This window comes from Aspergillus pseudodeflectus (assembly GCF_044049435.1).
Source record: "Aspergillus pseudodeflectus strain CBS 756.74 chromosome Unknown BJX68scaffold_83, whole genome shotgun sequence".
Classification (NCBI taxonomy): Eukaryota; Fungi; Ascomycota; class Eurotiomycetes; order Eurotiales; family Aspergillaceae; genus Aspergillus; species Aspergillus pseudodeflectus.
The window spans coordinates 34,018-57,699 of NW_027263859.1; the positions used below are offsets into that span (position 1 = coordinate 34,018).

The 23,682-nt window shown below is 51.6% G+C and overlaps 7 protein-coding genes across 7 annotated transcripts; 4 read left to right on the forward strand and 3 right to left on the reverse strand.

Moving 5' to 3' along the window:
• Nucleotides 1-697: 697 nt before the first annotated feature.
• BJX68DRAFT_272521 (uncharacterized protein) lies at nucleotides 698-4,689 on the reverse strand (the record flags this gene model as incomplete). Its single annotated transcript, XM_071047225.1, has 2 exons — nucleotides 698-4,018; nucleotides 4,075-4,689. The coding sequence occupies 2 exons, from the start codon at nucleotides 4,687-4,689 to the stop codon at nucleotides 698-700; spliced, it is 3,936 nt and encodes a 1,311-aa protein (XP_070893089.1).
• A 1,937-nt stretch (nucleotides 4,690-6,626) lies between these two features.
• On the forward strand, nucleotides 6,627-7,296 carry BJX68DRAFT_248738 (ribonuclease H-like domain-containing protein). Its single transcript, XM_071041978.1, has 2 exons — nucleotides 6,627-6,720; nucleotides 6,775-7,296. Exon 2 carries the CDS (start codon nucleotides 6,782-6,784, stop codon nucleotides 7,265-7,267), a length of 486 nt encoding a protein of 161 aa, XP_070893090.1. The 5' UTR covers nucleotides 6,627-6,720; nucleotides 6,775-6,781; the 3' UTR covers nucleotides 7,268-7,296.
• A 1,267-nt stretch (nucleotides 7,297-8,563) lies between these two features.
• cbhC (putative cellobiohydrolase) lies at nucleotides 8,564-10,487 on the forward strand (the record flags this gene model as incomplete). Its single annotated transcript, XM_071048797.1, has 8 exons — nucleotides 8,564-8,642; nucleotides 8,689-8,757; nucleotides 8,805-9,078; nucleotides 9,131-9,384; nucleotides 9,435-9,572; nucleotides 9,637-9,894; nucleotides 10,029-10,270; nucleotides 10,358-10,487. 8 exons carry the CDS (start codon nucleotides 8,564-8,566, stop codon nucleotides 10,400-10,402), a joined length of 1,359 nt encoding a protein of 452 aa, XP_070893091.1. The 3' UTR covers nucleotides 10,403-10,487.
• Nucleotides 10,488-13,662: 3,175 nt separating this feature from the next.
• gprD lies at nucleotides 13,663-15,194 on the forward strand (the record flags this gene model as incomplete). Its single annotated transcript, XM_071048798.1, has 3 exons — nucleotides 13,663-14,247; nucleotides 14,307-14,997; nucleotides 15,163-15,194. 3 exons carry the CDS (start codon nucleotides 13,663-13,665, stop codon nucleotides 15,192-15,194), a joined length of 1,308 nt encoding a protein of 435 aa, XP_070893092.1.
• A 1,247-nt stretch (nucleotides 15,195-16,441) lies between these two features.
• BJX68DRAFT_272525 (uncharacterized protein) lies at nucleotides 16,442-17,164 on the forward strand (the record flags this gene model as incomplete). Its single annotated transcript, XM_071047226.1, has 1 exon — nucleotides 16,442-17,164. The coding sequence occupies one exon, from the start codon at nucleotides 16,442-16,444 to the stop codon at nucleotides 17,162-17,164; it is 723 nt and encodes a 240-aa protein (XP_070893093.1).
• A 1,786-nt stretch (nucleotides 17,165-18,950) lies between these two features.
• On the reverse strand, nucleotides 18,951-21,133 carry ergS. Its single transcript, XM_071041979.1, has one exon. The coding sequence runs from the start codon at nucleotides 20,962-20,964 to the stop codon at nucleotides 19,423-19,425; it is 1,542 nt and encodes a 513-aa protein (XP_070893094.1). The 5' UTR covers nucleotides 20,965-21,133; the 3' UTR covers nucleotides 18,951-19,422.
• A 1,176-nt stretch (nucleotides 21,134-22,309) lies between these two features.
• Nucleotides 22,310-22,850, reverse strand: BJX68DRAFT_272527 (uncharacterized protein; the record flags this gene model as incomplete). Its single annotated transcript, XM_071047227.1, has 2 exons — nucleotides 22,310-22,568; nucleotides 22,669-22,850. 2 exons carry the CDS (start codon nucleotides 22,848-22,850, stop codon nucleotides 22,310-22,312), a joined length of 441 nt encoding a protein of 146 aa, XP_070893095.1.
• Between the last annotated feature and the right edge of the window lie 832 nt (nucleotides 22,851-23,682).

Genomic DNA, 23,682 nt, shown 5'->3' on the forward strand with positions numbered 1-23,682 from the left:
CATATACCCAGGGCCGTCCAAGTTAGTTCTCTTATCCCACAGAAACAGGAAGGAGCGTACCGGCCAGAGGAGCATGAGTGTAAACCTTGGAACAGTAGCACAGAGCAGGTTTTGACCGTGTTCCTCACATGGGTGCGACGTATCTTGCTGGGGAGTGTCCGCGTGAAAACCTTGGATGTCGAGAATGCTATAAATTGGCGATGGCGTGGCTTGGGACACCAGACGGTCAGAGCAGCCTTCCTTTCCAACGTCAGCGTCACGACCATCTCTGGAGAGTGATGAGCTTACCAGACAAGAAAACAGCGTCTTCTCCGCCTGCTGTAACACAGACTCTTAGTGTCAGGAAGTAACTACAATCGAAAACACCGCAAGGCCGTTGAGCTGAAGTTTAGATTTCATTCGTAGCTCTAGATACAGGTAGTTGTGGTACATGGCATGGAAATCAGTCTTCGTTCTGCTCATGGATCCATCGAACAACAAGAGAGCACACAGCGAGGCAGATCAATCGAGTCGAACAGGACGGGACCAGAAGAAACAGAACGAGAACGAGGATCTGAAATCGCCGAAGATGAAAAAGACAATAACGACGCTATTCATACATGAGAGCGATCTTGAATCGCGGGAGAAGCCATGGACAAAAGAAAAGTGATGGACAGGAGATGCCGTGTCAGGTACATGATGACCGGGATGAGACGAATTAGTTGCCCTTATTAGGCGGCCATCCACCGGCTGGAATAGGGTGATGATCAGTCTCCTCACTTACATCCTCACCAGTGTCGCCCGTCGTGCCCCCAGCCGAACCATAATGAGTGGCAGGAAGCGAAGAGGTCATCTCCGAGATATAAACAAGACATCCAACCTCGATATATCCTCTATATCCATGTTTGTTCTGGCACTTTTCGAGATTGTTGATGATTATGCGCTCGCAGGTCAGCTCGGGTGTCGGGTTGCGCACGTTCATTGCCGGACCCTCGCACCCGTTCTTCCACTTGATGGAGGCATAATAGTCTGTGTCACGGGCTGGGTTGGTGACTCGCCAAATCAACTCACCATCACCGCGCCCCATTGGCTTGTCGCGTGGGGTGTTGGTGTCCCAGTTGCATTTTTTGCCGAGCTGCATGACCGCGGCGTGGTTCATGATGGGGTGATTGTCCGAGGTGGTTGTGTCCCAGTAATCGCAAACCTGTTCGGAGACAGGAACAGAGCTGGCCGGTTGAGCTGTTGGGAGGGTGAACCCGGGAGGTTGGCCGGGCGGATTGTGGCCCCGTGTGGTCGTGGGATGGGCAGTGGGGAGAGTGAACCCTGGGGGCTGCCCTGGCGGGTTGTGGGTCTGAGTCACGGACGAGGTGGAAGTGGAAGAAACAGACGATGTTGTTGAAGAAGACGAAGACGAAGTGTCGGTCGACGTTGTGGAGGCCGGGGATTCGCTCGAGCTCGGAGTATGAGGCCGCGTGGTGGTGACCAAGGTGGATGGGCTTGTCGATACCGCAGAAGAAGTCGAAGCCAAAGTTGGCAGTAGGCAAACATCGTCTCGGCGAACTGGGCCAGCCGGTCGAGTAGGGGGAGTCAGGAAGGGGCCGTACATCCAATCCTGGTCCATGACTGCCTTCCCGTCAACCCAGACGCGCCATCGGCCGACTGCATGGTATTCCTCGCGGCGTAACTGACGATTGCTGAGATGGTAGACTTTGTTCACTGGGTTCAGCTCCACAATCACTTTGCTTCTGGGTGTTGTGTCCCCGATCTCCTGGCCCTCCTCCGAAACCTGGTACGGTACCACAAGGGGATCTGTACTGTCTGGGTCCCTGTCGGCGCCATCGCCGTAGATGGACTTTGCATATTTTCGCCCAAGCAGCTTTGCCGCCCCGTATTTGAGAGTTCGAGGCCCCCACCGTGTCTTTCTCTCCTTGAAAGGCGTAATCACGATAACGATCGGCTTGTTCTCCTCGTCCAGAGGCCTTGACTGGCCAGCACGTGAAGCCAAATCGGTAAACGGTATGACCCCAGGAGCGCCGCCATGTGACAAGAGTCCCCACGTCTGCGTCTCGATAGTACGGTACGTCTGCTTGAATACCGGGTCTTCGGAGAGGTGTGCTGCGTACAAACCTGTTTTGGAGATGACGAGGATAGTAGTACAACCAGACAATGGCTTGATACCCCAGACTGTGTATTGTTGGGCATTCGGAGGCAAAGGAGCCCATAGCGTCATCACGTCACGGTAGGGTACCCACCAGTTTGCAGTGCGATCGAGTGACTGGATGAGGGGAGTCAGGTGGGCTTCGGCGTTGGGAGGATCGTCCTGGATGATTGGCGGGATGAGAGAGGGGGGAGCGCGCTTGATGAGGCTCTCTTCATTGACGCTCTCCTCACGAAGTCCGCCATCATCGCCGGTCGCCAGAGAATGATGTGTTACAGCGGGAAGTTCAGATACCGTCAAAGTTGGGATCTGCGAACACGCGAGAGCGACCCCGGGTCCCCACCCCTCATGTCCGCGAGGGCACGCGTCCCCACATTTCTTGACAGAACACAAGGGCCTTGACTCGGGGGTTGGGGTTTCAGTGATGGTGGTCGTCGTGTCCGTGACGGAGCAACCAGTAGTCGTGACGGTTATTGTGGGAGAACAGGTGGTGGTCGAGATGGTGGAGTCGGCCGATGTGATCAACGTCGGCTCGCAGAGAATCGTGACTTGTTCGGCGGCAGTTTCGCTGCAGGTCGAGGTTGTGGAAGTCGTCGAAGTTGAGCTCGACGACTCAGTGTCATTATCATCGTCATCATCGTCGTCGTCGTTATCATCGTTATTGTCGTCAGATCCCTGGTCCTTCGGCTTGGGGTCGATCAATATGTTGATGGTATCTTTGGCGAGATTGATTTTGTTCTTCCCGACAGCCTCGATGAGGTCCTCGAACTTATCGGCCATGCACAAAAGGTTGTCGATGACATCGGTCACAGTGTCCATGGCGTTCTTGACAGTGTTGAAAACGCTATCAAACAGGCTCCTCTTCTTGCTCTTGCAGCCGCGGCCTTTGACGCTTCCGCCCAGCTTGTCAATCAGGTTCTCGATCTGCCGCTTGGACCCTTTGATATCGTCAATGATCTGCGTTTGGAGGGGCGGCTTTGGGTCGATCTCCCAAGAGCTAAAGGTAGGAAGGTTGTGGACAAAAGTGTCGGAGATTCCATGGAGGCTGTTGGTGACTTCCGGCTTGGGGATGAGCCACCCAGTGATGGGACCGCCGGTCGTGTCGGTTTCACTAACTGGCTCCGTCGTGCTCAATGTATCGGTAGCGCCGGTGGCGTCCGTGGTGCTGGCAGTAGGCGTAACACCGATGCTATCACTCGATGTTGTGCTCGTGGTGCCTCCGCTGGTTATCGAGGCATCAGAACCGGTGCTAGAGCCGACATCAGAAGAGGAGCCATTGGAAGAAGCCGGGATGCTAGAACTCGTCTCGCTATCCGAGGTAGTCGCACTGCTCTGTGTGGCGCTGGTCGAGGGTCCAGACACCGGCTCAGTCGAAGGTCCAGACAGAGTGCCAGATGAAACCTCGTTCGAAGAAAGTGAAGAAGAGGACAACACAGTCGAAGTTACGACAGAGGAGGGAACATGCGAGGTAGCGATGCCGGAGGAAGCGGTCCCAGTGGATGAAGCGCCAGACGACTGAGCAACCGTGGTGCCAGAGGAAGACGGAAAGGTACGAGTCTCACTGACACTGATAACACTAGAGCTACCGGTACCAACACTGACCCCGGTGCTAGCGGTGCCGGAGGGAGCCACAGAACTGACAGGTGACGTAGTCGGAAAAGTCCTAGTCTCGCTCGCCAAGACAGTGGAGGAGCCAGCGAGATTGCTTGAAGCAGTCGGAGTCTCAGTGAACGTAGGGGTGGATGTCCCGCTCGGAATGACACCAGTGCTGTGAGTGATAGACGGGAAGGTTCGAGTCTCGCTGGTGTCGATAGCAAAGGAACTGGAAGTTCCAGTCGAAGTCACGGCCGTACCATCGGAGGTGGACGAAAAAGTTTCAGTCTACTCACGTCAGCAATGAACTCACTGGTACTCGGAGAGGTTGGGGTTTCACTTACTTCGGAGCTAGAAGAACCGGAAGTTCCAGATGAAGCCACAGACGTGTCAACAGTGGTGGATGGAAAAGTGCGAGTCTCGCTGGTGTAGACACCCGAGGTATAAACAGCACCAGGAGAGCTCTCACCACTAGAGTGAGTCAAAGTGTCCCCGAAAATGACAGTGCTGGAGCTGGCAGCGGGAGGGACAAGAGAGCTCTGGCCATCCTTACCAGTATTGACAGTGGTTCCACTCCCAAGAGACGAAGGAATTACATGAGGGGAATCATCCGAGGGGTGAGTGAAGACAGGAGGGGGGACAGGACCAGGAATTACAGAAACAGAGGGGTTGAGGGAACCGGTAGTAGTAACGGTGGGACCCGAAACGTCAGGCCAAGTACCGGGAGGATGAGGGTGGATTTGAGGAGGGATGACAGTAGGAATGGCAAGAGCGGAAGGTGCAGCAGAGGGGGAAAGGGTAGAAGAGGGGTTCGCCGAGATGGTAACAGTAGTAGAGTTACCCTCAACGAAAGTGGAAGAAGGAGGGACCTTGTCTGGCTCTGAGAAAGCTGTTTCTGCTTCTGCCGTAGCAATCACAGTGACAGCCGCAAGGGCAGTCCACAATAAGGAAGACCTCATGGTGGTGACCTTGGAGTTGACGAACGAGACTTGGGTGAGGAGGAAGAAGAAGAAGAAGAAGAAAAAGGAGAGAAAGGGCGGGAATCTTGGGTGATTTTATAATTTCCACCGGTCGGGCTCGAGGCAGAGACTTCTGTGCGCTGCTGAACTTGATATTCACGCATATTCACTCTTGTTTTTGGAGCTCTCTTTTACTTTAAACGCTGATTGGCGCGGGGAAGGAGCATGATTCCCTGTTGAGCCAAGAGGTCGGAGCACATCGGAGCACGTGGCCTCACAACACCTGTAGCCTCATTTCCGACCTGCAGCAACAAAGACATGTCTCAAGTCTCTGTGCAGTTTTGGGCAGGAGGGTGGCCGATCTTGTCCACTCGACTGCAGCTAGCAGCCGGAAATCTTGCTGAGAGAAAGCCAATAACGTTAAGAGGCAGGTTGCTGTGTCAACTCGTTGAGAAGTAGCCAGGAAGAAGGGGTAAGCTGCTGCTGTGAATGATGGACTTGACCAGCAACCTTGAAAGTCTGGTAGCGTGGGCAGAGGATGACGTTGGGTATTGGTTTCCTCATTCCTGAGCTACCGGTGATTTAGAAGAGAGAAGATGTGGCTTGTCTAGGAACAGGCTGAAGAAGCAAACTCGCTGAGGTGGGAATTGAAAACCTGGATACCTTGTCATGACAGTGAGAAGCAGGGCCGGAATCTGTCAAACCCGTCCTGCAAGAAGTGGGAGTCGGGGACCAGGGTTTCTGAGACTCGAACGTGCAGGTTTCCAAACCCGGCTCGCAGGGTCAGATCAGGAGTACGCGGTTTTCTGCACGTCTTCTCTATTGTTCTACCGGCACTGCCATTTCGAGGTGCTCTTGATGTAGAACAACACAATACTCGTCCCATCAGTCCCGCAGTACGGTTCGCATCTCGTAGATGATGTCAGCCAGTAGCCACAAAGGTCTTCTAGACTGGACATTGGGACGACCCCGTAGAACAGAAACATAAACCGGAACCATGGAACTCCGAGGAGATTACATTCTCGTGGAGATCTAACCACAAATGAATCAGTCCGCGCAATCCCCAACGCCATCGGATGACAGCGTAGTAGAACGGCACACATCAAGTCACTTCTCCAGCGGCAGGAGATCCTTGACGGCTTCCCCCGGTCTTTCGATACCTTTTCTGTTCTTAGATCCGGGTTCTCATTGCCTGTGGCAAGCATATAGTCATGCCAGCGCCGAGTCCATTTTGCCCGGCTTGTAAATGTCATCACCCTCGAGGGTATAGCATTCAAGGTGTCTAAGCACCCTAGGTACTGCGTAAGAGCAGCGCGATTTGTATCTCGCCGATGAGGTGTCACCAAATCTAGTCAAAATTCCATTCGACCGTAACTACTCACTCTACCCCTTGAAGTAGGAAATATACAAAAGTCAGAAGAACTCTTTGCTGGGTTGTGGGTGGGAGCAGAAGATATATATATGTGAGGGCGGAAAATAAAATTGGTTGGAAGCTACTAACAACTGAGTAGGAAACTGAGAGTCAGGAATCTATTAAATTCTGGGAAAGTCCTGCTAAGTCCATCGTCCTACATTAGCAAGGTCACAAACAGAGTGCGTTTACCACCAAACGAGAAATGACCAGGATATTGAATGATGTCTTGCATAGGCGCGCGCCTACATGAGGTAGACGCGCCATTCCACAACACCTGAACAGTTGAAAAGCGCATCTTCAGTCAGAGTGTATCCCGGTCTTTAGGAGCACCATCTGGGAACTACGAACTGCAGTGGATTAAAAGGAACGTCGACCTGGTTGTACTTCAAAGCGTGGCTCATTCTTGATGGACTGGTACCATTATTAGCCTGAGGCAGCCGATGCCAAGAAATCCCTCCTGGCCGGAAGACAAACACAAGTATCTCCCCTCCGCTGCTCTACGCTTGACCATCATCTTCCACGGCTTCGTTTGCTCTTCTTCCCACCATAAAAACATTCTCCTCCCCGCAACTTTCGACCCAGGAATCCTCATCAGAGAGCCCAGCAGCATCCATCAAGTAGGTTGACTGAATCTTGCCCCAATCCCGATCATAGCTGACAGTTCCCCGCAGTAACACAATGGTCTACACGATGGAAATCTACGTCGACGGAGGCTGCAGAGGCAACGGAAAGCCCTGGGCCTTTGGCGCCGCGGCCGCGGCCTTCAAGAAGCGGAACGGAACCTTCCAGGGCTGGTACAGAGCGTTACCCTCGACGCCCAGACCGACCAGTCAGCGCGCCGAGATCACCGCCATCATTCTTGCCCTGCAGCAGGTTCTTGCGAAGCACAAGGAGCTATTTTCAGATCCCTGGCTCGACGTGACTATATACTCCGACTCCCGATACGCTGTGGGTTGCATGACGGAGTGGATTTACAAGTGGTCAAAGAAGGGCTGGGTTAATTCTCAGGGCGGCGAGGTCGCAAACCGGGATCTGATTCAGTGGGCGTCGAATCTTGATGATCAGGTAAAGGAGCTTGGAGATGTGACCTACCTTTATATTCCTCGTGCGCAGAATGACTATGCGGATGACTTGTGCAAACAGTGTCTAGATGAGCAGGAGTAGGAAAGTGGTTCTTCCTTGGATGACTGGGGCTGCCACTAGGTCATTAGGGATTGCTGGGCCAAGCCAGATCACTTTGTCGCCGAGCCTCTTTCCTGTCAAGTTGACATTGAAGGTATGACACCACCGAGACACTCCCTTGAAGAGTGCCCGACATCGCTGAACAAAAATACAGGCTAGTTCACACTTCGTGCCCGCTCCAATGCACCAAACTCCCGCCCTGATCCGGAAGAATCATGTTCAGCCCACCGACCACCCATCCTCTATCCCCGACACAACGCTGCTGCGGCGTAGCTAGGCTATCATGTGCCTGTTCCGAGTTCGATTTTGGTTGCACGAGGAGCTTGTTGGATTTAGGATGTGCTCTGCCTGAGTACGGGAGACTTAGCGAACGTAGGCGCGCTCGTTGGCTGCTACTTTCGTTTGGATTACTGTACCTATGTCAGTCAGCAGGAATGTATTCCATTTCCAATTCGTGCAATAGGGTTGTTCTCGAGATGTTCAAGATTACATAGGAGGGACCGGGCGTAGGCGATGGGCGACTATTAGCATTCAGGTATTTGTCCCCATATAGACAACTAGGTTAATCTGGCTCGCATGCTAACCACTCTCCTAACAAGGGAAAACCTAGACCTCTTCAGGGCTTCTGAACCCCAATTCAGCCACTCCGGCAATTCACGAGGCAGGCCGGCCCGTGCAGCCGCCACGGCAAACCACAGCCAATCGCCAATTCTTACTCGCCTTAACTACCCCGGTTTCTCTTCTGCAGACCTGCGGGGAAAATAGATTAAGCTTCACCTGAATCATATGACTGTGCCACAATCTCCGCTCCCTTTTGGGGATCTGCAGGTGCACCCCGAGAAATGGCGCCGCTAGTTTCTTCAGGGCGTTGCGGCAGTGGACGCCACCGGGGGTTTAATCTCCCCACGACTTCAGCCGAGGAGCAACAGAGTGTCGGACCGGCGAATAATCGCTTGCGGTTCAATTGATCGCGGATGTCGACATCTCTTAGTTGCGCCGTGTCTGAACACAGAACGGACGGCGTATCCCGCCGATTCTACATTTCCCAATCCGGTTACGACCAGACGGAATTTCGCGTCGGCACATTTACAACGGTGCATCAACCCGAATGGGGGCTACTAGAGCTCTAACTAACAAGGGGAGGCGGCGGCGATGGGTCCGTCAGGGACCATGGGAGTGAGCCCTATATAATTCCTGCAGAGCAACGCCGATTCTGACGCCTGGATAACAGCTCACTACGAGTCAGTTCTCTTGATCCGTTCATCAAACTTCTTCAAGATGCGCCACTCTTTTGCAGGGCTCGCTTTTGCCTCTGTGCTGGCTGCAGCTGAGGCTCAGCAGACTCTCTATGGGCAATGTATACGCCACCTCTCACAGTGACATACCCATGCTAACGATATCAGGCGGAGGCAATGGCTGGACAGGTGCCACGAGCTGTGTAGCTGGCGCGGCCTGTTCTACCGTCAACCAATGTATGCTTTCCCAAATCCATACCGAGCATCGCTGACCAGGCGCACAGGGTACGCGCAGTGCTTGCCGGCCGCAACCACGTCGACAACCCTTACAACCACAACCTCAGCCACAACGACAACCAATCCCGGCTCGTCCACCACGAGCTCGCCTACCGTCACGGCAACTGCATCCGGTAATCCATTTAGTGGCTACCAGCTCTACGTCAACCCTTACTATTCATCCGAGGTCCACACCCTGGCCATCCCATCTCTCACTGGGTCGCTTTCTTCCCTTGCACCCGCAGCTACTGCCGCGGCCAAGGTTCCTTCCTTCGTGTGGCTGTACGTTTCTCCCCCTATACTGGATGCATGAGTGCAGCTGACACAAATCCAGCGACGTCGCCGCCAAAGTACCCAGAATGGCTACTTACCTCGCGGACATTCAATCGAAAAATGCTGCCGGAGCCAACCCGCCTATTGCAGGCCAGTTTGTTGTCTACGACCTTCCGGACCGTGACTGCGCTGCTCTTGCTAGTAATGGCGAGTACGCGATCGCCAATAACGGTGTGCAGTATTACAAGGAATATATCGACGCTATCCGCGAGATTCTTGTAGAGTATTCTGATGTTCAGGTTATTCTTGTTATCGGTAAGCGGTACTCCATATGCTGTGACAGGCGACGCTGACACGACTTATAGAACCCGACAGCCTGGCTAATCTCGTCACAAACCTAAACGTGGCGAAGTGCGCCAACGCGCACGACGCCTATCTCGAATGCACAAACTACGCCGTCACGCAGCTCAACCTCCCCAACGTAGCCATGTATCTCGACGCTGGTAAGTACTTCCCTCCTGGCTTCCCCGCCCTTCTTATACCCCATACACATTCTAAACGATACAGGCCACGCCGGCTGGCTCGGCTGGCCCGCAAACCTGCAACCGGCCGCAAACCTCTACGCTGGCGTGTATTCCGATGCCGGCTCCCCCGCCTCCCTCCGCGGCCTGGCCACCAACGTCGCCAACTACAACGCGTGGACAATCGGTACATGCCCCTCGTATACACAGGGTAACTCTGTCTGCGACGAGAAGGATTACATCAATGCGCTTGCGCCGCTCCTGCGTGCGCAGGGGTGGGATGCGCGGTTCATCACTGATACTGGTTCGTCTATATCGCTGTCTTCCCTCTTCCCCTCGCCCACCAAGCATAAACCCTCAAACTTTCCCCGCTCTCCTCGCCACTCACATCCACTCCCCACTTCACTACCCAATTCTAACTCGGGTGTGTGTTCTCAGGCCGCAACGGAAAACAACCAACCGGCCAACAAGCCTGGGGCGACTGGTGCAACGTAATCAACACGGGCTTCGGCGTGCGCCCGTCGACAAACACCGGCGACGCCCTGCTCGATGCCTTTGTCTGGGTCAAGCCCGGTGGCGAGAGTGACGGGACATCCGATACGTCTGCGACGAGGTACGATGCGCACTGCGGGTACTCTGATGCGCTCAAGCCGGCGCCCGAGGCGGGGACGTGGTTCCAGGTATGTTTACGATTCTGTCCTTTTTTGTTTGGAGCGCAGAGTGGTGGGCTTGGTATGGGCCTGAACGAAGTGCTGATGGTGTTGCAGGCATATTTTGTGCAGCTTTTGCAGAATGCGGATCCGTCGTTCTAGGATGTGATGTGGGAGGTAGGGCTTCAAGGTGTACGAGGGCGGCCCTGGACGTTCTTGGACATTTGATCTGGTTCGACAAGATTCCTCGACGTCTGTCTGGAGGTGATGCGAGATGGAGATGGACCTTTTCCAGCTCAGAATATTATAGCCTCTATGAATAAACACGCCCTTTCCTCTTTTCTTTCCCATTAGCTGCTTTCTTTAACAGCGTAAAGACAAATATACCGTACACAGCCTCACCATGGACCTGTTTTCTCACCGCATAGGGCGGGTAGAATGAGAGGGCAGCTTCTAAAATTGTGCTGGAATAACATGCACATTATCTCACAAGACCATATGGGATCTAACGGGTCTATGTGTATAGGCTGGGTGGATCTAGAGCTAGCCATTACAAGGAGAAGTACCAAAGTCTAAGCTTATTATCTATGCTTACTGCATAATCACTGGAGGCGAAGCCACCCCAAAGAAGAAGATCTCAAACTACTATCCTACTGCCAGTTTACATAGTCATCCCATATATAGGTACTCGGTGAGGGAATATCTAGCTTAAAGGAAGTAACTGGGAACTGTGGCAACAGACTGGACAAGTTTGGTGGAAGCCATCTTATACATACACACAGGGCTTTGATTGGGACTCGAAGCTGTAGAGATAGCTGCATAGAAAGAGTGAATAATCCCCTTGGGTTTAAATGGTGCAAGGTTAGAAGTAAACTAAATCTAGTTTTTAGTGGATTCATGAACATGAATCGTCCACACAATGTAAGACATCACCAACTTTGAATACCGCCAACCCTGTAACTTGGTAGGTAGCCCTAGAGCGAACCACTAACCAATGCCCAAAATAATCTATTGCTCAATAGGCACACAGACCGACCCAATGCTATTGCGATTCTGGAATACAAAAGTCAGCAAACCCTGAACCAGCCCATGGTACTCCCGTATGAAGGGTTAGCCAAGACGCCTTGGACATGGAAACGGGCTTACCCTAGTTCTTATCAGTTTGCGGCTCATGCCAAGGGAAAGCCACGACCGCATCGTGCGTGGCTTGGCCAGAAGTGACGGTTAGCTGATTAGGGCTGTACCAACAGTTCATAGAGATAAAGTAGGCTTCGACCTCAGTGGCTTGCCAGTCGCGGAGATGAGAAGATGCAAGCGACAGCATGGAGGGACGGACTCCCACTAATCACTACCTGTATAATCAATCATATATAAAGAGTACAGGCCAAATCCAGACAGAATGAAAAAAAAAAAAAAGAACGGCCCAAGCCGCGGATCGAGCGGGACCTCTCGCATATATGCCAAGGGTGAACCCTAAGCGAGAATCATACTGTGAAAATTGTTAGAAACTAGTCTAATTTGGGTGCTTAGACGGTTGCTCTTACCCACTAGACCACCCGGGCTGTGATTGGTGTAGTGCTTTTTCTTTAAAGGACTCGGGTACCTGGAAACGGTATAGATCAGTTTGATAGAGACCGGGATTTTTTATTCTACCTGCCTGCAAGGACATTCTTTCTAGCATGTAGATCAAGAGGGTACAACATATGCTGGCGATATTCTTTGCAAGGCGTCGCTGCGACTGGACAAGGCTAGAGACAAGGCAGACGTAGCCCAAGACACTCGACGACTTTGCTACTCAAGACGCGCATTCAGCTTAATGACAGGCTACGCGAGTACTCGTTCCATTCAATGTACTAGGCCTGGATCATGTTTCTGTTGTGCCGATACACGCGGTGATGTTCACGTCTTCCTGGGCGCTGAGAGGGTTTCTCTCCGGCAGGATATATACGCCACAGAAGTGTGTCCATAGCGGGCATTGAGAACCTTACGCTCATCACATAGGACACTATGTGGGGTCTGAAAGCTTTCTGCAAGTGATTGGCCCTGCCTGGATTCTTGTACAACATTACAGAAGCTGTGCCAATAGACTTACGAGTATATGAGTTCTGCTGTAGCAAGGAAGCTTGAGACGAAAGGTCGCATAAAGTCACTTAGGTACATCGAGCTAGGGTACTGTCGTCGCTAGACTAGGCGTCGCAGTCATTTCCCCCTCGCACTACTGCAGGGACGCGCAGTACTTATTAGGTACTATTCCGTACTACTGCGTACGTACTATCGCTATACACCTTCCCAAACGGGCAAAGCGTCAACATCACAGGGCTCCGGAGACCAAGGCCGTTCCAGACAATTGGGAGACTTCAGCCGCGTGTCGACCGTGGATCCTCTCTTAACCCCTCACTCCGTGTGCGAACCACGATCCACCTCCTTCATCATTTGGAAACAATCTGCGAACCAAAGGGTTCTCTTCGTCCGACAAGGGTGCAACTCCAGAGAATACTTCGCCCTCCTTTGATCAATGGGAACATTGCGCAGAATGAAAGCTCTCCATCCCGTGGGAAATTAGCAATGCGAACTAGCTTCCCAGTCAAGAGATGATTTCTTGCCTGTGGAGAGCCAAGACATAGCAATGACAGCCTGGGCCCTGCCACATGCCCCAGCCAAGCCGTCATCGTGACAGCCCAGACCCGTTTGCCACTGTGCCAGCTACTGTTCTCGGTTGTATGTGTAATTGCTCTAATCCACCTTTCTTTTGCGACCCAGAGTCATTCATAGTAACTCTAATGATCCCTCTTTCACATGGGCCATTGTAGTTGATCAGCGCCCGCGGGGAAGAACAATGAGTGCGGGCAACAACTCCCAAGGGAAAGACGAGGCAAAACGAACCAGCAACAGAGTTCACTAGTGGAGAGATTGACAGACGACGGGCCCTCGAGCATCCCAGCTGAATGGACCGGGCGATTATCGGCAGTAGAGTGGAGCCAGCGAAGCTTTGCCTGGCAAGACAAGCGTCGCTTGGGATGCCCGTTTTGTCTCTAGTCTAATTTCGATCGGCGCCCTGACACGTTCCCACCGATGCCCAGAACACGCAATGATTCGTGCAGACCGCGCTAGTCTTGCCATGCCCCAGTGGAGGAAAATGTAATACTCGCCATTGACCAGTTATCGTGACTCTATTTGAGGCGATTGGCCAGCGGGATGGATTTCCGACGAGCGCTTCTGCGTCGCACAGTCGGACCCTGTCCGGAGGTCGTCGATCGGCAGCGAAGCCTCGATGAGCTTGCATGGCCGCCCGGAGTGAGAACTCGGAGCCCCAGTCCTCGTATCAGGGCTCGGGAGACTTCCTTTTCACCGAGCTTATAATTCTCCTCAGCCCAGTTCACGCCTCGTGCTCGTTGCGTTGACCGTCGACAACCAGCTACGCCATGGCGGCCCTCATTCGAGCTATCCAGCTGCTCAACAGCGGACAGGACAATGACCACAGCAACGCCCTGCACCGCCGATTCCACGGCCCAACGACCGAAGTCCTCACCCCGTCAACAAAAGCCGGCTTCATCGCAATGGGAATCTGCGGCCTCCTCTCCTTCACCTCCACCCTCGGCCTCTTACTCTTCCTCATGCACCGCTTCATAAACTGGAAACGATACTACAAGCGCCCGCTGCTGCACAACCAGTACGTCGTGCTGATCTTCAACCTCCTCCTCGCCGATATCCAGCAGGCGACGGCGTTTCTCCTGTGTCTGCACTGGGTCAACAAGGGCGCGGTATCCTATCCGAGTGCCGCGTGCGTGCTGCAGGGGTGGTGGATCCAGGTTGCCGATCCGGGGAGTGGGCTGTTTGTCATCGCGATCGCGATGCATACCGGTGCGGTGGTCCTCCGTGGGCGACAGCTGCCGTATAAAGCGTTTGTGTTTTGCGTCGTTTCCCTGTGGGCGTTTATCATTGCGCTGGGCATCATCCCCGTTGCGCTGTATCGGTCCGAGACGTTTGTCATTTCCGAAGCTGGCTGGGTACGTCACCCGAACTAACCCCTGTGACCCTCTCTAACAACCCCTTTTCATCTGGACAGTGCTGGATCAGCCCCGAACACGAAGACGAACGCCTCTGGGGCCACTACCTGTGGATCTTCCTCGCCGAATTCGGGACCCTCGTCCTGTACGGGATCCTCTTCTTCTACCTGCGCCGCCGCATGCTGCAGGCCGCCGAGCTCCGCCAAAACCACTCCCACACCGACAACCTGCACCGCCTGAACCGCGTCGTCATCTACATGGTCATCTACCCGCTCGCATACCTCCTCCTCTCGCTGCCCCTCGCCGCGGGCCGCATGAGCAGCGCCCGCCATGTCATACCCAGCAAGGCGTATTTTGCCGTGGCGGGGTCGCTCATGGCGCTTTCTGGGCTGGTTGATGCGGCGGTGTATACACTCACCCGCCGGCAACTCCTCGTTGATACGGAGCTGAGTCACTCCGGCGGGCGGGGGACGTATCCGTATGCGGCGTACTCGGGGTCGCACGCGTACCAGACACACATCAGCACGACGGGCGCGATGGGGACTGGCGAGCGAGATGGGAAGGGGAAGGGGAAGCGCGGGCGGAAACCGTCCCTGTTTCGGCGGGGGTTGCAGACGCTTAACGATACGGTGACGGATGGGCGGGACGACTCGACGGAGGAGATTGTCCGCAAGGACGATCTGGAGATGAAAAATATTGGGCGCGGGGTGTATCAGGAGACGACTATTGAGATTACGCATGAGAGGGTTGGTGAGCGTGAACATGAGGATGGACATGACAGTGATGAACAGCACCACCAGCAGCAGCAGCATCGAGGACAGAGGCGGAGTGGCTGAGCTTGATCAATTTTGAAGAGGCGTTCTGGTGTTTGAAGGATCTGAGGTGAGCTGGAGTCTGATACTGTACGGTTTGAAGTCGTAGGGAAGGAGGTATACCCTGACGTCTAAATTTACATAATCTATCTCCTATGTGTACACTCATTGGAGCGTCATGATATATAATTCTAATACAGATACATTATGATAAAGATAGCCCCGATGATTCTCTAGGGTACTTGACCATGAAACCCTAGTTTTTTTGACGACTGTACTCACGCAAGGGAAATCTACTGGATAAGAATCGGACGATCTGCAATGGAAAGGAGGTGTCAGTAGGAAAGTAATTACCAGTAGCGAGAATGCGATATCCCTCAATCCGTTGACGTAGCTTACACTAACAGCAGGCGGATGGAAACGGGAGGAAAAGTCGATAATCAATTCCTGTGTGTAGCTAACTAGGAAGAATCAGGCTCGGAGCGGACAGGATACGTCAAGGCAGGATGGTGTGGGGGGCTGGCCATACAACAACGGGCAGAGGAGCTAAAAGTCCGGGGCGTTGCTGCCATTCTCAATACACCCCACGGCCATAACCAACGAGACCATGAGCTCTCTCATATCCGCATACAGATAGTTCTCCCTGGATGTAAGAACCCCGGCAATCTCAATCAAATGATTGACCCTGAGCCGCAAAACTCAATATTAGCTTGACTATGCTCACCCTGCAGCAGCTGTATTCCCAACCAGAGCAATGTATATTCAAACTAATATACCATCCATCAACTGGGTATATACTAGATGAGATGTTTTTTAGACAAGGTGGTCTTTGGCCTTGGAGCTATTTAAATAGAACCATAGATTAATCCATGGGTGTCACATAGATCATGCCACAATCTATAGCGTCAACCGTAGTAAAATTAAATCCACATCTATCCTAGATTGTTAGCCGAATCCCGAGGAGCTATACATAGCCGCTAGCAATGTTATAGCCCCCGCTATACTACGCAAACTTCAGTAACCAAAATTTGCCATGGCGAAAGCCAGTTTTTTTAGCTTGGATAATAAGATGCCATTTACTAAGCACTTAGAGCTTGTAAGTCAGCCAGGGTTCAGGCCCGTCCTGGTAAGAACGCACCACTTAATAGGCACCAGCCACCAATAGTTAAAGCCACTGCCCCAGATGAACCTTGCTTCGAAATGCAGATACTACAAGTGTTGCTAAGTTTGGATGACAAGAGCTAGTCTGTCTGACTATGAAGGAAATACATTGCTACCTCTCCCTTAATGGGTAAAAATGTAGTGATCATATTAATTCACTATATGTATACTTACTAAAGGGGCGCATGGTTAAAGTTGTTGAAGATCTGAGACAAAATCTCATGTGGTACTACAAGGATCTGTACGTCAAAGCTCTACCTCACTGTCTCCTCAACTTCCACTTCTGGAGGACACACTTGGCGGCTTTACCACCACAAACACCCGACCAAGCATCCCTATACGCGGTAGCCCTAGGCTTCGTCCTCTCCTATCCATTCCTCATCCGCCACGAATCCGACTTCTACGTCACGCAAACGAAATCTTTGCTTCTAGAAAAAGTATCATATATTGAGTTCCAGCGGTATATCCATCCATTTTACGGCATCCAGGACAGCCAAGTATCTCCGCGTTGGCAATTCGGCCAGCTACGCCGCACCCGACTGAACCGGGCATTGCGGCTCGCGCAGCCGCCCTCACGGAGAGGCAAGGGCTTTCTACAGCGGATCTTTTATTTACAGGTTTACTGGCAAATGGGTCAGTCTCTGGCTGATATTGTGACTATGCTGCTTTTCATTTATGCGTCGTTTTCGCTTTCCCTGGCCGCGATGTCGCTCATTCATGCCACCCGCTCTCCGCGCTGGGGGACTGTGCGGAGGGTTAGTTGGGGGTATGCCGTGGCTGGCCTCATGATTCTGGCGGGCTTGTGGTCGTGTATTGGGCTTGTTGTATCTTGGAAATTCCTCGCGCAGCTTTGCTTTGCCTTGAAGGAGAGATGGTCGAGAGGCCAAGTCTCGGCGAATCAAGAATGTCCGAATTTACCATTGTTTTCTGTTTTAAGCTTATAAGCCTATCAGGTGACTTTGCTCGCTGTTGTAGGCTGAACGAGATTTTTGTATCGCCTCGTCGGTTGAGGCCAACAATCGCAGAGGCAATAATGTCCCATACTGGGGAGAATGTGTTTAACTCGCGTTGAGGGGCGCCAATACCGGCAAAAGGATCTTGTCCAGCCTACCACGGCTTAATAACTTATCATAGCATAACGTAATTCCCAACCGAAGCGCTCACCCGACCGAAGCGCTCACCACCCCAAAAACCATCGCGCGTTCAACGCGTAAATATTCAAACAACCACCATGCCACCAAAATCGCGTCTATCGGATCAAAACTTGGTGGAGCAAGAGGGGAGGATACAGCTCACAATTTCCACTATAAATAAAGGCGAGATCACGTCTCTTCGTCAAGCAGTGGATATTTTTAATGTGCCTTACTCAACACTACGCGGTCGAATTAAGGGAAAGTAATATTAAATTGAGTAGCGCGCCAACAGTCACTAGCTTTCTAAGAATGAAGAGGCATCTTTAGTAAAATAGATACTATCTAGAGATACGCGTAGAGTTGCTCCTAGACCTTCTCATGTTACAGAGATGGCTAATATTCTTCTTAGCTCCGCTGCTTAACCTCTAGGAAAGAACTAGGTCTCTTCCTTTATTAACTAAAATATTAAAGTTAAAACTTGATTTACTCAACGATATAACTACTCGCGCGCGAAATGTGAAGACCTAAAGGTTATAAAGGCATAGTTCAACCAGCTAGAAGAGGCTTAAAAGTAATAGGGGATCCTTGACCAAGATATCTACAACTTTAATAAGACTGGCTTCGTAATAGGTCTTATAGCAACTACTAAGGTAGTTACTAGAGCTAATATGCCTAGAAAGCCTTATCTTATTTAACCAGGTAATTAAGAATGGGTTACTACAATCGAGTACATGAATTCAAGTGGTTAGATGGTCTCTTCATGCATTATCTTCAAAGGCAAGCGCCATATCGAGGGCTGGTTTAAAGAATATAGTATACAACCTAACTAGCGGATTGAACTAAGCGCAAATGGCTAGACTATAGATGAAATAGGCCTTTAGTGGCTTTAGAAGGTCTTTATTCCTACAACTACTAGTCAAATAATTAGTTGATATCAATTACTAGTCCTTAACGGCCATAGAAGTTATCTTACACCTTAATTCAATAAGGCCTGTGAAGAAAATAATATTATTACTATCTACATGTCTCCTTATTCATCTCATCTTCTGCAACCACTAGATGTTGGTTACTTTGGGCCACTAAAGCGCGCGTATGGGGGATTAGTGGAGGTAAAGATGCGCTTAGGATTTAATTATATTAATAAATTTAACTTCCTAAGTACTTATCCTACCACTCACCACTAAGTCTTTACTACTTAGAACATTCAAAGTGGTTTTACTACAGCTAGGATACTTCCTTTTAACCCTTAATAGATACTTAACAAGTTAAATATCTTAATATTAACGCCAACCCCCCCTTAGAGCTGTGGGGGAGACTCAACTAGCTCCTCCATACTAGTAACACCTTATACAGCTCACCAACTCTTTAAGAAGGCATTATTAGTTAAAAAGATCCTTTGGAGGGACTTAAGAAGCCCCTCTTCACCTTTAAAGAGGACTTATAATAAGTTACTTAAAGGTTGCGAATCAATAATACACTAGGCAGCCTTTATGTTAAAGGAATTACATGATCTCCGTGTAGAATATGAGAAAAGTAAGCGGAAAAACAGTCGATCTAAGCGCTAGATGACCCCTAATGAAGGCCTATCAATATAAGAGGCAAGGGATCTAATTACGTTGAGAAATAAGCAGTTGAATGAGCAAGGTGGTGGTTTAGATATATATACTTCTTCTACTCTAGAACCTTTAACTACACGAAAGCGCGCTCCACCAAGGTGTTCTGAATGTGGTATTCAGGGGCATACTAGAGTCAGATGTCCTAATCGTCAAAATAATTAATTTATTTAGTTTAATAAAGGTTTTGGCTGTTGGCGATAGCTTCAAATTTACTCAGTGTGGTCAAAGTCGATGGGTTGAGCGCTTTGGTCGGGTGAGCGCTTCGGTTGGGAATTACGTTATAGGTATTATCGTGATATGCCCTGACAGGTACCCCCAAGATCCTAATCCTTGCCGGCCAACCTCCAAGTACACAATACGCTGATCCCGACGACCCATACTCGGATATGACCGTATCTATGGTTGTATTAAACTTGAGATGACAAGAAAAAGGTGGACAAATTTCAGCATGCCCTAAGACGCCTCTTTCTGCTTCTCTCGAATGAACAGCCTTCGAATGCTGATATTGGCAATATGAGCAACAGCAACCACCTGCCGCGGCTCGGGAATCGTCGACGGAAAGATTAGATATACCGGCGCATCTTGATTCTCGTCCGGTTTGAACTTGTCAAAGTAGGCCCGTTTCCCCGAGATCGGCAGACGCCGAAAGGTATGTTGGTATATCCGCTGTGTGAGGTGTGCGAGCAAAGGAGACATCTCAGAGACTGACTCAATAGACTCTAGCGGTTCCAATCCAAGACTCAGATGGGAGACACCCGATTGCCGGAGGTATGCCATGGCTGCAAACAAAAGAAGATCGCTGATTCCATTCCGGGACCCAGGGGCAGCGATGCAGGGATCGATATGGTAGCCAGCATTTGCGCCAATCCACCGCAAGGCTGCGAAGCCGTGCATCACACCATCTGGGCTGGTGGTGTAGATGTAGGTCATGAGGTGCGGCATCAGGAAGGGATCGTACTCGGTGATAAACGCCTGTGGTCGGCGGGACTTGTTGCGCGCCGTGCGCCAATCGTCGTATAATGCACGAAGCTGCGCCTCCAGCCGGTGGTCGGGTCCATGGAGGGAAGGGATATAAATGTGAAGGGTCAAGCCTTCCTTGCGTGCATCCAGAAGCTGCCGGCATTGCGTCAGAATACGCTTCCCACTCGTCTCGTTCACGACACTGTTTGTCAGCGGGTTCAAGACTCGCTCTCTTGCGAACTGCAGTATCGTGGATCGGGACTTGGCCTCGCCCTCGCTGAAATACCGCACCAGCTCTGTTTTCGCCCCCAGCACGGCCATACTCCAGCGTTTCCGCCGCCGGTACAGGCTAAACTCGGAGAGGAGGCTGGCAATCTGTGCCAAATCACACATCGGGTCGCCCATGACGACGGCAACTTTGTACAGGGTCTTGAAACATATCGCACCCGTTTTCGCTTCGTTGACGAACACGCTGTAGCTGGGATCGAGAAGGCCCATGTGCGCCATGGAGCCGTACTGGACGGCTAGCCGTTCCACGTCTCTTATTGATGCCTTTCCACTCAAGCTTGCCACGCGAGGGGTGGATGGATAGCGGGTGCAGGGATGTGAAGGAACATGTGGTACGGTTTCGGTAGAACCGGCTGTGCCGCGAGAGTCGGCTTCAGACCGGGGATCGTAAGAGGAGGAGGAGGAGGAGAAGGAGGGAGGGCGCGTGCTCGACGAGGAGGTCATGTAGCTGTATGTGCTTTCGGTAGAGGAGGAGGAGGAGTGGTTCGTGGGGACGGATAGCCACATGGACACAGTGCGAGCGGGTATGTCCTGATCAGAAACAGAGACGGAGTGGGATCGCGAATCATTGGATTCTCGACGAGAGAATGTACGACAAATCGTGTCAGCAAGTAGCTCTCTCCTGCGGTGTCCAGATGCAGACTTGGGTGGTATTTTCTGTTTTTGGTCCTTTTCACAGCCCCTTGACTTTGGGTTTGGCTGTATTGTCTTTGACAGTTCAATGGGCTCTGTATGTTCAAGCAGCATCTTGGTATCAACGAAAGAGACGATATCAACACACGGCGGCAGATTGATGTGGTAGAAAGGTGGGAGCGAGAGCAAGACTGGTCTGCCCAAAATGCGGCAGACGAAGGAAGTTTGGCAGCAGATATAGAATAAGTGAAGTCTTCTTCAGTCCATTACTGCAAAGCACGCCTCGCCTTTTTATGGAGATAGGTGCCCCATACCGTAAGATTCCAAAAGAACTAGTCCCGCAAGGCTTAGTCTTACCAAACGAACCGAATCACTCGTGGTCCGGTAACCCCCACGACTCACCAAGCATCGCAAGCTCAGCTGAATCCGCGGGCTCGGGCGCCGAGCTCCCGGTGAATGCTGGAGCCTATCGACCTGGATTAGGCAATTGATAGCAGAGGCTGGACTGGGTTGCTTTGGCGAGTGATATTTCGCGATGGGTCCGTATGTATGCGGATCCTCATAGTCAAGCCTCTGCTAACAAATAATTGTTCAGTAGATGCTGGCTGGACTGGGATTCATTCGTGAAGATAAATGAGCTTGTTTCATTCAGATTAAAGGTCATTGTATCTATCGTCTTCCAGGCAATTGTCATCGACATCATGGATCCCAGTCCACCGTTTCTAATTCCGGATCTTGCACCCAAGCAGAACAAGCTTTTGATCTGTGTCGGACTGGAGAATACGACCGGCTGAACTTGAAATCATTGGCCTATAGAGAGTATTCACTAGGCAGCCGCATAACCTGCTCTCCATCTGGTTGGCCAACCATGCTAAAATTTGCGAGGCAGCCGCATCACCCTCATCGTACTTGATTGGTTCCATTTTCTCTGTCTGTGTAAGATGGGGGTCTATAGCAACGTTCGAGGTGTCCGCGGATCCCGACCCTGGGACAAGCAGGTTAAAATGTGAAGATCTCTCCGCGGTCCTGACCAATACCAAAGAGCTCGTATATTTCTCAACGTCCCCAGAAGCACCTTCCCCTTCGCAGCCACTACCTAGGTTTGAATTGGCTTGCACACCCGATTTAGTGGCGGTAGGTTCGGCACCACGATGGTGTCATTTGTTCCAAATCGTTTCTCTGCAATAGGGGCGACCGTCGAAGTTCCAGGCATTGCAAGTCTCGGTTGCTATGCCCGAGCTTTTGACGGCAGCATATGCAGGATAACAGCATATAGCCGGTGGGCTGCAGATGGAAACCATGATGGTACTGCTACTAGTACATATACGCCTGGCATAATTGCATGACTAAAGTCAAACCAAACAGACCAACCCCTCTGTCCTCGAGTCGCCACTCATCTATAACCAACCAGCAATGACACCTCCATGAACACCAGATCCCAGACAATTATCTCCCTGCACTACCCCTTCTTCAACTCACTATCCGAGACAACAATGCTCGGAACCTGATTTGAGCGCCTTGTCGCAAACGGACGGTCCGGCTCTTCTCTCCCCCGTCGCAGTTGCCGAAGCAGCGTCTGAACAAAGTACTTGAGGAGAAACAGCAGTACAAGGAGCGCGCCGTAGAACGTTATGATGTCGGGAACTCTCGGCCGTCGCGAAACGTCATGGTAATTCGGCGGCGGTACGTTCGAAGGGTCATACTGGTCGAAACCATTGCTGTTCCAAGTCATGTACATTAGTCCCCCTGACTGGAAGTATAGATCTGATGCATTAAGCACCACGAGGAGCACATGCAGGGTACGATTGGATTGCTCACATGATATCTACCTCTGCATACGGGACCGCAGTCGGTCGTTGCCCGTGCCGATGCATAACCACGCCGTGCTCGGTTACGGGCTCGAATTGGGGAATCGAGTCGGGGTCTGGAGTATCGTTGTTCAACCAGCGTTCGTAGTCTGTCGCCGGTCTCTCGCGTTGCTGCCCTCTGGTCAAGAACATCCCTTTTCCTGGCGAGATCGATTAGGGCACTACCTGGGGACACACGATAGTTCTTATTTGGCTACTGCCAAGCTTCACGGGTGAGACAGGCCGCGCCAGCAACATGGCGGCTCATTCCGAGATCCCCAGAAGCGATCTAGTATGATCCCCGAAGAACAATTAGGCAGCAGGATAAACCTTAAAGCTGAAATTTGCACTGGTCAAAATCAGCCGCCCCGGGCCCCATGGTCGTCATGTTGTAACCCTGCAGGGACCGAGGGACTGAGGTATAGAGTTGAGCTGACTTCCTGGCATGATTCTGAAACATGGCTTGTAGCGGGAACCAGACACGGTTAGTCCTGCGTTCTAGATCGCACTATTGAGGCGAAGCAACGTCTGATCTAGAGCCAAATTATGCTTAGCTTTCGAAAATCTTCAACCACGTGCTGTACACTAACCCAGAATAGGTAGGTCGATGGTCGAGGCTGAAACGACTAGTCAAGGGTGTCAGTATTTTTGGCCCCCTTGGCTGTACGTTCAACCAGCCTGTCTCTTCCCAAGGGGCCAATGACACATTCGGTAAACCCCGACGGCGACCCTAGCGGTGAAGCCCTTTTAGGTATGGCTTTTGATCGGTTACCGTCGCGTTCGCCGATTGCTGTCTCCTCCCGGAAGAGACTACCGATCTATCGCGAACGGACACTGCTATACCAGCCACAAGTGATGGTCAGGAAAGAGGCTTTGGTCGCATTCTTGACGAGGCTTGTCGGCTCTAACAATAATGACTTGGCTGATCCCATGTGCAGGCTGGTGGCAGATGGCACTCGCAACCATGATTACCAGACTGGACCCG

What these genes read in the sequence shown, in the direction of transcription:
- BJX68DRAFT_248738 (XM_071041978.1), top strand. Translation starts at nt 6,782, where the DNA reads ATGGTCTACACGATGGAAATCTACGTCGACGGAGGCTGCAGAGGCAAC.
- ergS (XM_071041979.1), bottom strand. Translation starts at nt 20,964, where the DNA reads ATGCTGCTTGAACATACAGAGCCCATTGAACTGTCAAAGACAATACAG.